Source organism: Antedon mediterranea, chromosome 1 (assembly GCF_964355755.1).
Source record: "Antedon mediterranea chromosome 1, ecAntMedi1.1, whole genome shotgun sequence".
NCBI classification, from domain to species: domain Eukaryota; kingdom Metazoa; phylum Echinodermata; class Crinoidea; order Comatulida; family Antedonidae; genus Antedon; species Antedon mediterranea.
In genome coordinates, this window is record NC_092670.1 from 36,396,760 (window position 1) to 36,413,073 (window position 16,314).

The 16,314-nt window shown below is 34.0% G+C and overlaps 2 protein-coding genes across 4 annotated transcripts; both read right to left on the bottom strand.

Annotated features, from left to right (window-relative positions):
• Positions 1–3,072: 3,072 nt before the first annotated feature.
• Positions 3,073–10,416, bottom strand: LOC140050246 (sorcin-like). 2 transcript variants are annotated; one of them, XM_072095396.1, is made up of 9 exons: positions 10,317–10,416; positions 9,589–9,693; positions 7,778–7,819; positions 6,567–6,636; positions 6,347–6,390; positions 5,808–5,955; positions 4,889–5,002; positions 4,433–4,491; positions 3,073–4,149 (listed from the first exon to the last, which is right to left on the bottom strand). In XM_072095396.1, the coding sequence occupies exons 1-9, from the start codon at positions 10,341–10,343 to the stop codon at positions 4,123–4,125; spliced, it is 636 nt and encodes a 211-aa protein (XP_071951497.1). In that variant the 5' UTR covers positions 10,344–10,416; the 3' UTR covers positions 3,073–4,122. The 2 variants fall into 2 exon arrangements, with proteins under 2 accessions (XP_071951497.1, XP_071951578.1); XM_072095477.1 differs by lacking the exon at positions 9,589–9,693.
• Positions 10,417–12,081: 1,665 nt separating this feature from the next.
• On the bottom strand, positions 12,082–16,153 carry LOC140050388 (zinc finger CCCH domain-containing protein 10-like). 2 transcript variants are annotated; one of them, XM_072095590.1, is made up of 3 exons: positions 16,093–16,153; positions 15,300–15,381; positions 12,082–14,758 (listed from the first exon to the last, which is right to left on the bottom strand). In XM_072095590.1, the coding sequence occupies exon 3, from the start codon at positions 14,629–14,631 to the stop codon at positions 13,639–13,641; it is 993 nt and encodes a 330-aa protein (XP_071951691.1). In that variant the 5' UTR covers positions 14,632–14,758; positions 15,300–15,381; positions 16,093–16,153; the 3' UTR covers positions 12,082–13,638. The 2 variants fall into 2 exon arrangements, with proteins under 2 accessions (XP_071951691.1, XP_071951777.1); XM_072095676.1 differs by lacking the exon at positions 15,300–15,381.
• Positions 16,154–16,314: the final 161 nt, after the last annotated feature.

Consider the following 16,314-nt stretch of genomic DNA (forward strand, 5'->3'; position numbering starts at 1 on the left):
CCGATTAATGACCTTTGCTCGCTGGACTCTCCGCGTTGTGTTAACTATTACTGTAATGTTATGTTTGTCATTTTACTTCTGTGTACTTACGACGTTAAACCAACAACAACCGGTCACGTCATTGTCACACGTTGTATGTACAGTGTTTCTTTTGTTCACTCCCTTATTAATTCAGCGATTATTAATATCATACAACTACATTAACTGGTTTGTCAGATTCTCTTTGATCTAGAAAGATAATTCTTAGTATGTTTTTACGGGTTTGAATCATAATACGTCATATAAAGAATATTTTACTCGTAAATTTCCGAAGTTTCCAAACATATAGATATGTTTTTTCCTATCAATTTTCATTTTACCCAATCCTTGATTCATCACGTAAATGTTAGAATTAAGTGTTTTTTTTTAATGATGTATATAGGCCTATCTCCCTCCCTAAGGAGAGAATTGTTTCTCCATAAGGAGCGACTTCTTTTGTTCCCGAACCTAACATTTTGTCTATACTTCCCCCTTAAGTCACAGATAGGCTTATACTTTTATAGTTAAGCGTATTGTATGATTTAATATCGTACATTAATAATTGAGAAAAGATGAAAAATAAGTAAAAACTGTATAACATTGTACTGTAGTTTCATTATTGTTTCACGTCACCAGAGCAATATCGCTTAAAATTTTTGATTTTAATTGTTTTTTAATTGTGAGAAAACAACATTTATCAGAATATTCAACTCAATATTTTGTTTTATCAATTGTGAATTTAAGAGTTACTATATTCTGTAACGTAAGTTGCTACTTTAAATACCTTTCGCACTAGACTCCGTCTTGCACTTAATTGTGCCGTCTTCTCGTCAATCACTTCTGTGTAGTCCTACTTTCGTGTTAAACCAACAACCACGTCATTATCACAACCGACGTATCTATGGTAATCAAAGAGTTTCTTCACTCCCATAGTTCAGTATTATTTTCATCTAAAAACTATTTTGAACGGTCACTCATATTCTGTACATATTTAACTAACGTTCACACACGACGTGTTTGAATCGTCTGCGTCAACTTTAATATTTAAGCTTATTATTATAATTGAAACGTTAAGCTCTGTGTAGGCTACACTATCAAACTAGTTTGACAAAAAAAGTGTGATGTGTCCAAATATGGAAGTGATATGACACAATCATGTTCATATAATTATGGGCACATCACATTTGTTGTCACATACCGTTTGATAGGGTAGACAGAGCTTAAGGTAAGAACAAAGCATGAGAATTGTAGTTGTAAAGTCCTGCATTCTTTTTCATCAATTTGTATTTTACCCAACTGATCCATTTTGGGTCAAATGTCGGATTTGTGAAACCAATATTGTTTCAGTAAAACTACTGATATTTAATTTACGTATTATAAGAAATTATTAAATAAAGGGTCTTTCGCACCCGTTCCGGCACGGCGCTGCCAAATCAAATGTCACAGTTTCGTTTTCACGCGGTTACGTATGCGCATATCGATGGGCGCATAGCCGCGTGAAAACGAAACATTGACGTTCAATTCACCGGACCGGAACCGCGTCGGAACAGATGTATATTGTGTTGTAGGCCTACAATTAAATATTTTATTTTCCTTTAAATTAATTTTAGTTTAATTTTACCATACCATAAATCTTCAAAAAGAAGCCCATTGAGTTTCTTTTCGAGAGGTTTGACGGTATGCTATATGAACATTTTCAGTGCATGTAATGTATTACTACGAAAGCCCATTAATGCCATTTTAAGTATATGTTTTTCGAACGTAATCCGTTCTAACGAATTAGTAATTCGTTTGAACGGATTAATAATCTGTTCAAACGAATTAGTAATCCGTTTAAACAAATTATTAATTCGTTTAAACAAATTACTAATCCGTTTAAACAAATTAGTAATTCGTTTGAAAGAATTAGTAATTCGTTTGAACAAATTAGTAATCCGTTTAAACAAATTAGTAATTCGTTTGAACGGATTAGTAATCCGTTTAAACGAATTACAACATATACTTTAAATGGCACTTGTTGTATATGTTACAATTCGTTTGAACGGATTACTAATTCGTTTGAACAGATTATTAATCCGTTCAAACGAATTACTAATTCGTTAGAACGGATTACGTTCGAAAAACATATACTTAAAATGGCATTAATGGGCTTTCGTATTATTCAATGTATGTGTAAACTGCTTTGTTTTTTCCCTGAAATATGTAAACATACATAAGACATGAGACCCACTTGATAGTTTGATTTAGTTCGCTTTTCGGAATCCTGTCTCTCTCTATTGTTTGCGAGACGAAATAAATGAAATGGTGCTTAACTTATTTTATTAGTTACTAATACAATGTTAACGATAATTTTACCATTAATAAATATAGAAATCTGCGCACAACAATGATATTAAAAACTACAAATAATGTTCTATAGGCCTAACGAAGGTCTATGTAACTCTGTTGCATCCACTGTATTCAAACATTAAGATTCTACTCCACAAACACTGAAACTGGTTTCATAAAGACGCTACTACTTTTCATCATTAAAATGTAGATTTTGATTTGATAAGAATTTCACGAGCAAGCAAACTCATTGTTGACCAAATTAGTGCTTATTATGCTACCTTGAGAAAAATGTAGTATTTTCGAGAATCAAAATCGAGAAAAAAATTATTTTTCTTTTTTTCTAAAGCTCTGTCTTTATGTGAAAAACATAATTTGATGTGCTCACATATGGACAGCATCACATCACTACCATATTTGGGCATATCACTACCATATTTGGGCATATCACTACCATATTTGGGCATATCACTACCATATTTGGGCCTATCACTACCATTTTGGTCAAACTAGTTGATAGTGTAGACAGAGCTTTTAAAGAATTAATGTATGGCTACACTCTATTGGACTCTAGCAAATTTATGAAACCAAATATAAAAAGTTGTTACACTTAATAAGGCAAATTATCTTAATATGGTTTATTATAACCGGACCACAGTATCCAAGTCTATAATAATATTAATTTCATTTAATTACTAACAATTATTGAATACAGTAATACATCAGTAAATATAAAATGTTTATTAATGATGTGATCATACATTGTAAAAGTGTAAAATAAGCTAGAAACAGTTTTAATAATAGGAGTTAACATTTATATTATTAGACCTAAACACACCCAGTTTGCACGATTTTTTATCCGGCCATCAAACCGGCACTGTGTGAACTTTAACGAAACACCTTATATGAGATAACTACAGAGCCAGGGACATGTACAGGATCTAATTTCATAGAAAGTTTGTCAGCAAGGTACAGATGCTTGCATGGATCGCCCAAATCGGTAATTAATAAGTATCAACACAGTTTTCAAATAAAGTTAAACGCTTCCCAAGCCATGACCATACAGGCCATTTTCATACCTAATGTTTCTGAATGTGTACAAATAGCAATGTGTATAATGGACAAATGCTCTCTCTTTTTTCCATTTTTGGGACACGCCTTGTTGTGGCCACTTGTGACTTCTACACCTGTACACGCCCCATTTACTATTCCTAAATACTACAATCTATACATTTTGTTGGAATGATAAATGTGCAATACTGTAAAATGTGCTATACCATAATTTACACCCTGATGAAAGCACTCACTTAAAATAAATGCATCTCGACTTCAAGTTTCCAAACGTCTCCCTGGCTTTGGTGGTTGCATTAAATATATCCAACAATTACATAATATTTAAAAATGTAAACATTTGGAGAAATTTTGATGGGATAGTAGAAAAACTAAAAAGTTGTGAGACTGCCATGATTTTCTAGAGAGTTGAGAGGTCAATAGCATAATAATTCAAGCATTGAAATATGTGGTATTATACATGCCATGACCTTTCATAATTATCATTATCATCAGAAAATATGATACCTATATATTCTAAAAACATTAAAAATCAAATATTACATTTTAATCAAGCAAATATATATTTAGTTCTCATAAACCGAACAATCTATTTAAATTTGTTTTAAAGACATGATATGACTCGCACACACAATTAATAAATGAATAGACGGTATCAACTCCCCTTCAAAGCTGCACGTAGGCCACAAAGTGATTGCAGTTGAGTTAAACGCTCATTACAACCTGAATAAACTGGAGGAAACAAATATTTTTGTCAATAAACAAACAACACTGAAAGGTTAAATGCCACAAAGCATTTAAATTAAAGCTCTGTCTACACTATCAAACTAGTTTGACAAAAAAATGTGTGATATGCCCAAATATGGTAGTGATATGCCCAAATATGGTAGTGATATGACATCATCAAGTCTATATAAGGGCACATCACATTTTTTTGTCACATAAAGTTTGAATGTGAAGACAGAGCTTAAGGCACCTACTAATACTTAAAATAATTGTAATTTTAAACACTTACATCATCATATTGGAACTGAGCATGGCCATTTCTTTGTGAATCACGCATTTGAAATGCACCTGAAAAAATATAAAACATTGCAGTTACAATCTCAAAATTGTCAGAGAATAAATATTGAAGTCAAACTCTTTTGTATTTTAAATTTACATCAATAATCTGGACACATTGGGAAAGCCTAGAGCTCTGTCTACACTATTAAACTAGTTTGACAAAACAAGTGATGTGCCCAAATATGCTAGTGATATGACATCATCAAGTCCATATAAGGGCACATCACATAAAGTTTGATAGTGTAGACAGAGCTTAAGAGTATAAAGTTTTCATTGTTGATTGTGTTTGACTTTTCTATATTTTACATTACAATAAAAATCAAATTTTTGTAAATCATACTGTGTTGTGCATTTGTTTGCAAAATGTTATGTATTATTCTTCAATATAAATAATGTTTAAACTTACTTGTGAGAGCACGAAGACGGACTACACACGAAACAAAGTCATCGAAGGTGATGCGACTGTTGGTTGAGTAACGTTTGACAAGGACACTTAGTGCTTGTGGACTGAGTGAATAGCCTATGAGAAGAATAACTTAAATGTTAGCAACACAAATAAAATACATTCAGAATACACCCACCCAATGATGTCGAAACACACCTCTTGCACAAAATGAACTGAAGTGAGTGTTGGACATTGGACTACTGATCGTGACATCATGGTTGGAATCCTTGTCCAACTCTTGCCACATTGCTTGTATAAATATAAAATCACCCAGTTAGATCCAGACACAACTTTGCGCTGATTACTAGCTGCATTATTATGGGAGTATGTTTCCATACATGTTTGATCCAAAAAAAAAAACAAATGACAGGGGTAATAATGTGCAGCGCATTGAGAGCATACTTATAAGAATGAACAATTATTATTATTATTTTGAGGACACCATAAATAGCGAGCTTTTGATTTCTTAGAATGTAAAAATAATGTGCCATCATTGGTCGCTCGTAGAATTCGCAAAAAAAACTGAGTTGAAGAATCACACATCCCAATGTTCCTAAAGGCACACAATGAATTAACATGACAACTATTTTCTTGAAAACGCCATATAATAATAATACCCAATATGAGCAATATGACAATAGACAGAGTATTGTTATTGTGTCCAGTATATAATATTATAATGCAGGGTTCTCAACCAATTTGTGCCCAAAAGACATTACAGTTTACAGACAGAATTATGATTATTAGTTCCTTGTGTACAATTTTCTACACTAGATGCATTCACATTTATGATTCACCGGGCTCAGTCATCAGCATGATTATTCATTTTGTGTAAAAGGGTGATATAGGAGTCACTATAATTGATATACTGTGGACCTACCAAAACTTGCAATAGCAGCATGCAACTCATGTGGCTCCACTGTACCGGAACGGTCCCGGTCATATTGCATGAAGGTGGTCTTCCATTGGTTCAGACTGGACCACAATTCTTTAAATTCATTGAATCCCATTTGACCTGACCTGTCACGCTGTGCACAAGTGGTTTAGGAAAATCATAGACATAACAGATTACATCATTATTCTTCAATGAAACCTAAGATTGAAACTGTATGTGACAACAACATGTGATGTGTCCATATGGACATGATGATGTCATAACATTACCATATTTGGGCATATCACCATCATATTTGGGCATATCACCATCATATTTGGACATATCACTACCCTATTTGGGTACCTTGTAGGGCAATGTTAGCACCAATGACAAAGTGAAGAACTACCTGAAAATCTTGAGGCTCTCCCTCCCCCTTCCCCTCTTTTTTCAAAACACTACAGTAGATTTTCCACTGCCCCATGGTCTTATACATGAGTACATTGAATAGAAAACATCATTATATATTTTTTTTCAAAGGATACGTCAAGCATTGCAATCATGATTCTAGCAGTTTCCAGACTAAATTCTAAAAGAAAAAATAAGATTACTTTTACAGCTTCATTTTGTAAGAAAACATTGCGATTTTTAAGAGATTTTTTCCAGAAACTTTCACATTGAAAATTGAATTCTCTCATTCATTGTAATACTGCAATATCCATTCTGTGAGTTGGATAAGACAGTGTATACTGTACTGTAACTTACGTTGATAAGTTCCACTAATACCAGACGCTGTAAGGCAGCGTTGGAGCTCATGAGCATCTATCTGCTGATCCTGAAAAACATTAAATATAATTTATTAAATAATATATATTTATTATATAAACACATCAGGCACAGAACATGAATTCTAAACCGCCCGGTGATATACTGAAATTGAATTAATTAATTTGAAACGATCAAAGATGAGAAAATCTGTGAGAATGGGAAAAAGTCACCCCGAGAATCTAACCGGGAACCTTCTGCTTCATATGCGGATGTCCTAACCATTAGACCACTAGGACTTTCATAGTATTGTTCAAACTCTCGGTATGATATGGCGGAACAGCACTAGTTCCTTAATTGTACGCTGTGCATAATATCATATTTAATTATTGACCGTTCCTATAGAAATTACCTTCCATCTGTATATTTCTACAAGCCCATAGGGTGGTGGTTAGTAAGTGCCTAGAGACCCGCAAAAGTTCTAGTAAATAGGCCTATCTACGTATGACCAGAAGGTACATTTCATCTAATACTACATGAGGCCTAAAAATATTTTTTCCTCAGTAACCTTCCTCTTTGATGCATATGCTTACGCTTGCATTTGAATATTTAAAAAATATAACGTATCTAAAATTTTAAATGAGAAAATATATGGTTAATAATGAATTCTGGCATCTTATTATGTAAATATACCGGTATTGTAACTACTTTAAACACTTACTTTTAATTGTCACAAATGTACTTATATGTATATAATATATTCATCAATGAGAATTTAAATAAACGTGAGAAGAACTCACACAAGACAAAAAAAAAAAAATATAACACCTGAAAAAATCCTGACTTTGAGCTTGATCTTTAATGTACACAGTTTTTTTTTGTATTTTGTACGCATCCTCTATGTACTTATATTATAAAAAACATTTAAATTGCTCTATTATTACAATATTGTAACTATTGTTATGTTATAGGGGCCGGACTCCATAAGTAAATTTATTAAATTTTTTTAAATAAATAATTTTTTTCTAGTTCCTTCTTTCTATGTTAATACAAATATTATTATTGTTATAATTTTATTTGAATTTAAAAAAAAGAAAGGATATAAATTTGAATTTGACATGTATGTAATGTGTTGTATGTGAAAAATAAAGAACAATTGAAAGCTAATTGAAATCTATGTTATAATAGGTAATTTGATAATTATAACTTACAGCACCGGCCACAGCTGAAAAGTATCCCCACAGTGGGTCAACCTGAAAAGAAACAAGGGAATTATTAAAAGTAGTGTAAATGTGACTTAACATTGTTGTGTAGATATAAGCTAAACTAAATTGGTTCTCTATGAAATTAGGTAATCCACTGCACACACACTGTAATAAATAAGCTCAAATGATGCAAGGAATTTATTAAAAGTAAATTTGTTAAATAAATAGAGTTGAAGATATAACTAAAAAAAAAATAAAATAAAAAAAAAATAGAAATAGAAATAGATATACCAAAGTCGTAGTAATTTATTCAGCAAGGTATGGTATGACCATGGAGGAAATGTACCCTACAAGGTAGTAAAACTGTACTTTTGAAAATTGATGAAAGAGGTGCCAGTGAGCCATTATATTGAATTATTTGTGTGGATGTTACCAGTTTAACATACAGAAAGCAAATTCTATAGGACATTGTGATCAGGCTTACAGATACTGTATTATTATAACTCTGTTAGTGATGTATACTTAACACTAACAGTCTTTAAATGTAATGTGTGAATATGCATCAAGGAAATAACCTTCATGGTACAACAATAGGAAGATGAGCAATGGCCTTCTACCTAGGTCAGGTCAACCAGATTTGTGGTCTTCTGTCACCTGGATCAGGATCTAGAAACCATCAAACCTGTGTTGAGGTGGGAAGCGAGGAAACACGTCCTAATATGCCCACAATAAATAAACATGACATACTTTGGTCGTCGCAAACCAAATGCTCTGTCTACACTATCAAACTTTATGTGACAAAAAAATGTTATGTGCCCATATAATATGGACTTTTCTTTGGGAATATCTACCATATTTATATTTGGGTACATTACACTTTTTTTGTCAAACTAGTTTGATAGTGTAGACAGAGTTTAAAATGTAGCTGTGATACCAGCTACAGGTACATGTCCTTGCTTTAAATTCACTAATAATTTATCAACAATAACAATATGTTAATTGTTAAGTCTATTTCGTGCCAGTTTACCTGGATAAACCGACAATAGCTTCCTCTATTCGAAAAGAGGATACAATTATAAGACATTCTGTTGAGCACTCCCATCAGATTATGGTATTCTCCATAAACTAGGCATTCAAGTGGGGAACTATCCCACCCACATACCATCATCATTTATTGAGTTGACTTGTCAGTAGGGACATTGGAAATTTTGTTTATCTATATGTAAATGGCACTTTTAATAGACTACCAACACTGCTGTTGGTTTGTGTAATTTTAAATACAAAGAAAGACATATTTTCATTCCCACCTTTTTAATTTAAAATTCCATTCCTTAGTTTTTTTTATATTAAATAATTTAATGTATTTGTACAAATAGGGCCCTACTGTAGGCATAGAGAAGTAATAAGAGTAAAAAGTAATATAGATTCTAATCTATTCTGATAAACAATGCACTGAGCAAAAAGAATAAAATTAAAATCTGATATTAATTATCAGTGAAGGCATTCATAAATTAGTAAAGAAATGTGATATTAGTAATTGTATAGGGAAGGCAATACAATTTATATTATTTTATTATAACAATCAACGACAATTATAATATAAAAAAATAAAAATATAGATGCAAATTAAAATAATATTATATGCGAAACATTGATGAATTTAAATACTTTATTTTTATTTATATTATGTTCATAGAACTGTGTGAGTGATGAACATTGAACATTGCAATTCCTTCTTAAAGAGGGTCTACTGAAGTTCATGTTTGGTTATATAAACTGTAGGCCATAATACATTTAAGAAAAGTTGGAAAATTTACCGTAGGGGGTGCTCCTGGGTAAGCAGGATATCCAGCTGGTGCCACACCCGGATAACCAGCTGGTGCAGCACCTGGATATCCAGCTGGCGCAGCACCCGGGTAACCCTGGAACCAAGGATGGAAAACAAAAAATGAACAAGGAACATAAAGAAATAATTAACATTATTAAAATAAAGTACTGTCATCTATACCTAACCAAGTCATCAAGCCAATTTAACAACCAGGAAACTGAGATCGCCTTGCCAATACAATAGGAACTGGAAAAAGTCCCGATCTTTGTCTGGCTCCGACAAGTACCAACCAACAGTATATTAGGCCTACACAGTAGGCCTATCCATTTGGTTCTGTTTGGTGTAGGCTAAACCCTTTTTTTATCTCCAGAGCTCAGCATCCTGTTGTTAGATTGCCTATTGAGCTAACCTAACCAGTTTACAGCAGTGGTGAGTGAAAATTGTGATTATAAAACACACTCTATTATCTAATCTATTGAACCTATATATTCAAAATAAACATCATCCTAGGCTAGGCCTGCAGCATGTCGAGGCTTCCTATCGTATCTACACAACAAGTACAGTGGCTAGAGTACAGTGTAGTGAGATACAGAAGAATAAGACGACGTCTCGCGTCCCGCCGCCTAGCCTACGCCCTAGTTACTGTCCTAAATAGCTGTGACTTAGCTAGATTTTATGGATTTGTTTATAAATGTATTTAACAAAAAATGTAATTACTGCTCCTGGTTGAGTTGGATATGCCATAATCTAGAATACAATCAGTAGATTTGAATTTAAATGCCGATCAAATTCTCCACCAGTCTTTCACTTCCTACCGTACCTGTGCAGCAGCCTGAATCGATCGGAGCAGGTACGGTACGGGGCGCAAATTTGCACATTTCCTAATTAAATTCATTCGGCAAAATCATTTCACAAGGACCTTTCGAATTAAATTATTTGTTCGGCATTGTAAAAATAAAAAACATTAATTGTTTGTTATATAAAACACCTACTATTAATGAGAGGCAAGATCTAAACCATTCGAGAACGCAGCACTACGATGTTGGATACCTAAGGGCAAGTAGAAATTATTTAAATCGATCAGGATACGGGAGAGAATTGCATTTTAGCAGGAGATGAAAATTACGCGAAATATCAGGAATCCGATCCCGATTATCTTATCGGGCAAGTAGGGAGGGAGGTTTCATTCATAAAACTTGGTGAATGCTCATACAATATTTCTTGTAATATATTTTATTGCTAATAAAAGACATTCTGATCTCCGTTATTAAATGAATTTCTTTTTTATAACTGCATTCTGCCTAAAATTATAATTTCGTTTTTTTAATTAGGCCGACACGCATGAAGTGTCTATCTAACGGGCCGTAATCCCGGCCGTAATGGATGATCTTCTTCTCTACATCGTGAACTGTCGAAAAACTATTCAACTAAGTAGCATAAAAGGCGTTCGTGAATAAACTATAGGCCTCATAACGTTTTGGAAGGACCGGGTTTAGTTCCCATTTGCCGCTTATCTGTGGAAGTGTCTTTGAATAAACCTCGCTCTTCTCCTCACACCTCAAATAAACGACCCCAACGATTATTATTTTTCCCGACCCGCAACCTGCATACACAATGCTGTATTATAGATAATTTGTATCGTATCATAGACTTCAATTTACCAAATTTTGATTCAATATTACAGTTAACATCTTATTAATTGTGTTGTAATGACGAATGCATTAAAATAGGCCTATATGCTATCATATTACACCCTAAAATAAACTCATTCCTTGAATAAATCCCCCTACCGAATAATAAAAACACTACGGTACTTACAATATCTATACTAGTTGAATGCGAGCTCAAAATTGTCTTACCTTCGAATTGGAATAACGGTATATAGTTCTTCACAAACATAGAAGATAGACGTACACAGAGATCCTAGATCAGCCGGCTGCATGGCTGCAGTAGTGCCTTGTGTAATGAGGTGCAACTGTATTAATATATGTATATAATATATCAGTGCGAGTATCAGAAATATCCCAATCCCAACGATCAATATATTTTTTTAAAAATGTTGAGGATGAGTATCAATCCGAGATCAGAACCGTACAATGGCATGCCTCTCTTGCCGATATATATAATGCACCAACTTTCAACCAAATCGGACTGGTCGTTACGGCGCCCCGTACATTATGCGAAATTAAACGGCTCAAAGCTATGTCTACACTATAAAACTAGTTTGGACAAAATCAAACTTTATGTGACAAACAAATTTTGAAGTACCGTACCCAAATATGGTACCACAGTAGTTATTTTCTCAAATATGGTAGTGATAAGACATCATCATGTCCATATAAATATATGGAACATCGTTTTTTTTGTCGCAAAAAGTTTGATAGTGTAGACAAGGCTTTATGTTGTGACATTGTAGACCTGGTTCAGTACATCATATCTTAGGGCGACGCTCGATTTCTTCAATTAAAAAAACAACACAAATTTCGTATAAACACAGAATTCCAATGTTTTAATGTATATAAAGCATAGCAACACCATACAACATGGCCAGAACAATATTATTCAAATCATCACATTGTGTAAAGAAGTTATTCACTCAAATTTGCTTACAAATTACAGTAATTATATAATCATTATCGATTAGGCCTTTACATAAATTTGTTCTATTTAAGATATTATGTTAAATGTTTTATTTTAAATGACTTTGAACCTTTTACACCAATTTCTAATAAATGCAATTATTGAGTTTTTAGCCAATATGCAGCAACAACACATCTTCAAACAATCTACTGTATTAATAGCTTGGGTGCTAATGCACTTTCGCACCACAATCTCTCGAGCTTACCAAATTGAAAACATTCACCTGCTGCGTGGCAGTGATGGTAAGTGACCGTGAAGTCTATGCCTAGTTTAGGTGCGAAACTGCAGTAGCGCTGAGATTGGCTACTACCTTATCTACTCAACATTATAATTAAAAGCTGAGCATGTTTTAGATAGTAATTCGCAATACAATATAAGAAAATTAGTTATTAATGAACATTTACAGTATTTGTAATTATTGGAGAACATTAAGTATTGGGAATTCTATTGGAACTTTAGACAAATATCTTGCTGAATTTCATATTTTTTTTAGTTTACAATTAAAAACCAACATTACTGTACACCGTGGATTACTTAGCGTCAACTCGCACAAATTTGTTAAATACACAATATTAGGACTGATTATGAAATACTGTATTATTTACTGTCTCCAAAACTTTTAATTTGAAGCCATTAAGATAGGAGAGTAAAATACAACAATGTGTGTGCAAAATCAATGGCTATTATTAGCATTATAGTAGTAGAAACGAAGAATACCCAAACTCTGAACATATTGTATATGGAATATGGCATTTCCTACATCAGATGTGCAATGTGCAAAATTTCTCGTCCTTATTGACGGCAACTTAACCTCCGTGAAAAAAACTAATTACATAAAATTTAAAAATTTACAAACCAAACTACTTTCATACGTAAAGCAATTAATATCAGATGATATTAATATAAAAAAAACAACAAATTAAAATGCCTTTTTAAGGCAAAAAACATTCAACTCAACATTTATCTTCTTTTAATACAGTAATACCATATCCAAAATAAAATTAGTATACAAAAGTAAACATACATTATTTCAATAACACGAAAAGAGCATTCAATCAATCCATAACGACAGTCAACATTATGACGTGTGCTACTGTACACCAATTTACAATACATAACAAGGTCTAAATTTAGGGAATTTTCAATAAATGTACAAAACAAGGAACTAAAAGTAAAATTGTCTTTAAAAATTACTACGCATCAGTTATCTATGCAAAAGTAAAACCCATTTTTCATAATTTATAATTATTAAAGATTAAATAAGCTCGGTCATCAACTACTGTATCAGTATTGTACAGTAGTTAGTACTAAACCCACCATTGATAATTTCTAGAATACAGCATCATAATCAATTTTCTAATAAAGGGGAAAAATCAAGTTTTAATGGTACAGTCTAAATTTATCTGCTCATAGAACTTTGGGTAAGGGCATTGTGGATCCCCTGCGACACTATTGGGTAAGATACCATTGATGTTGGAACACTAAGAGGCACTTGGACCTGAGGTGCCATGGCAGACCCCATTGACACTGTGGTCAGACCAGTGGTCAAGCTACTAGTAAGGCCTGCAGGTGCTAGCAGTTGATTCTGCTCAGCTAGTGCTACAGCAGTGGCATCCTGTGTGATGGCCGTGGTCTGACCTATGATCATAGCAGGGGTTGAGGGCGTTGCATGAGACAAAATCGTCGAGTTGTTCAGTGAATGAGGCGCTTGACTTTTCACAGCAGAAGCCTGCCCTCCCATTCGCTGCGTCCTCAAACAAGCGTTTTGATCGAGTAGAACTTCATTTGCCGCAGTTAAGTCAGTGACTTTCTTTTTAAGTTCTTCAACGCGCTTGCGAAGAGCATAATTTTCGTCTTCGAGTTCACGAGTGTTGTTGTCCCTACCACCGCCGCCTATTCTATCGTAGCCATACATATCGTAACCTCCTGAATAGCGACGCCGCATGCGATCATACTCGTATTCGTCGTAGCTTGGTGGGCGATCATACGAATTCATCATTTTCATTCTACGGCGCATTCGCTGCTCATATTCATAATCCCCTTGGCTTATGTGTCTGTACTTGCATTTCATTCCGCGAGTACAGTCTCCTTTCAAATAATCTCGACAGATTGGGATTTCATCAGGGTCATAGGTGTTACCATGTCGGTTATCTTCAACGCCGGGAGGAAGTTTTCCCGTTTCACGGTAATATTCTTCCTCTTCTCTAGAGCAATGAATAAACTTACAATTCATGCGTCTACATTCTCTGTTCTGGTAATCGTGACAAAACACTGATACAGTCTCAGTTGGAATGTCGTTCTCAGGATGCCTATATTTGCAGTTTTTGCCGCGCGCGCACACATTGCGCAGGTAGTCGCGGCAAACATCACTGTTGTCATTATTGTCAGCCATTCTCAGAGTTTTAAGGATTCCACAGGCGTACTATAATTGGCAGCTCAGCGCTAGCTTGCTTTGGTAATTGGCTCTGCTCGGTGACGCCGATGCTGTGTTTGCTAACGCACGATCTTAGCTGGCGCAACTGCAAAACAGAACACAAATACGCAGCTGAAGATATGATGAATAGATATAAAATTCATTTTTATTGGGAAAGCAATAAAAAAAAATAATAGCAGGGGTGTCTTTTTTTTTTCAAAATACAATTACATACAGTAGAAAAGGAATAAAAGAGGATTTAAAATAGCTCATTTATAAACTTGATTTACATTTGAATATAAGGTAAAAAATATTTTGTTTTAAACTATGAGGTAATCTAATAAATGTTGTTTATAGAAGATTCTATCCATGATGATTGATGCGAATGCTTTGTACAATTTGTAGCGTTTTTCACAATGAAATGATCAGAAATGTAAAAAAAATGGATAAAAAAATACATGAAAACACCATTGGGATTGAAAAGAAAATGTTAAATACGCTGCCGCAAATATAGTAGTTTAAAACTTGTGTTTGATGCTTTCTATTAGTATTTGAATACCTTCTTTACAAAAAGTAAAGAGATTGATACAGCTGTATCAATTGGTCTATATTTGCAACAGTTGACGTTCTGATAATACATTATTTACCTGGAGTAGCTTCGCATATGAGCGCACGCAGAATTAGCAATATTTGCAAGATCTTGTGGTCCCCGCAATCAAACGAAAGCAGCTGTGAAAAAAGAGAGGGTGGTCACATTTAATGTTCAGCAAAACCATTTGTACTAGTAATGTAGGCCTATACTGTACTCAAACCACCACCACATAGGAAGGGCCTACTAGAATAAAGTTTTATACAATTAATAATTATATTAATATTATTTCTTTGCTCATTTATCACATTGTGATTTAAACTGCTGTCGCCGTCTTGGCTTAAATTAAGCCTCGTTTTGAGGGTTTGCTGTTTTGCATTGAAAAGGGAGAATCAGCCGACACCGCCGGCTTGCTCGACAGAGAACGTGACTTTAGGGCCTATTGTAGACGGGTTTGATTGGCTTTTTTTGCGAGGTGGTATGTTTGACCCTGTTTGACGACGGAAAACTGTCGCTAGCCTGATAAAAATGCATAATTTCTAACTATAATTATAAACATTGAAGGCGCACAAATCTCTTTAAGCCTAGGCCTAGAGTACTACTAGTACCATGGCAAGCAGGTCTGATGGCAAGGTATATCGTTAAATGATCTCTCTCTCTGGTCCAACCCAAATCTTGAAAGCGCCCATAATATAAAATAGTCAACCGGTAAAAAGGATTCGGTAAAAAAAGTAACAGGCTAACAACTGAGAATTAGTATAATCTTGCACTAAAATTATACAAAACAGCAACTAATGTATTATTAAATATCTAATACGTGAAATTGCAGCCAGGAATTGTTAAAAATATACCAATTTCAGAAGATGAATTCAGATTTGTTGCCAAACGCAATCACACACTCTACTCTTTTACACACCAGGAAATAAATGGCGTCGTCATAATATACACAGCGCCCTCTCAATCCTATGCCGCTGCTGGCGCGCGGCCCTGCTGCATGCTGAGATCGTATGGTTAGTACCACCAAAGATCGTACACTTCGTGGCGCTATAGTATCTTTGGTTAGTACTATTTAT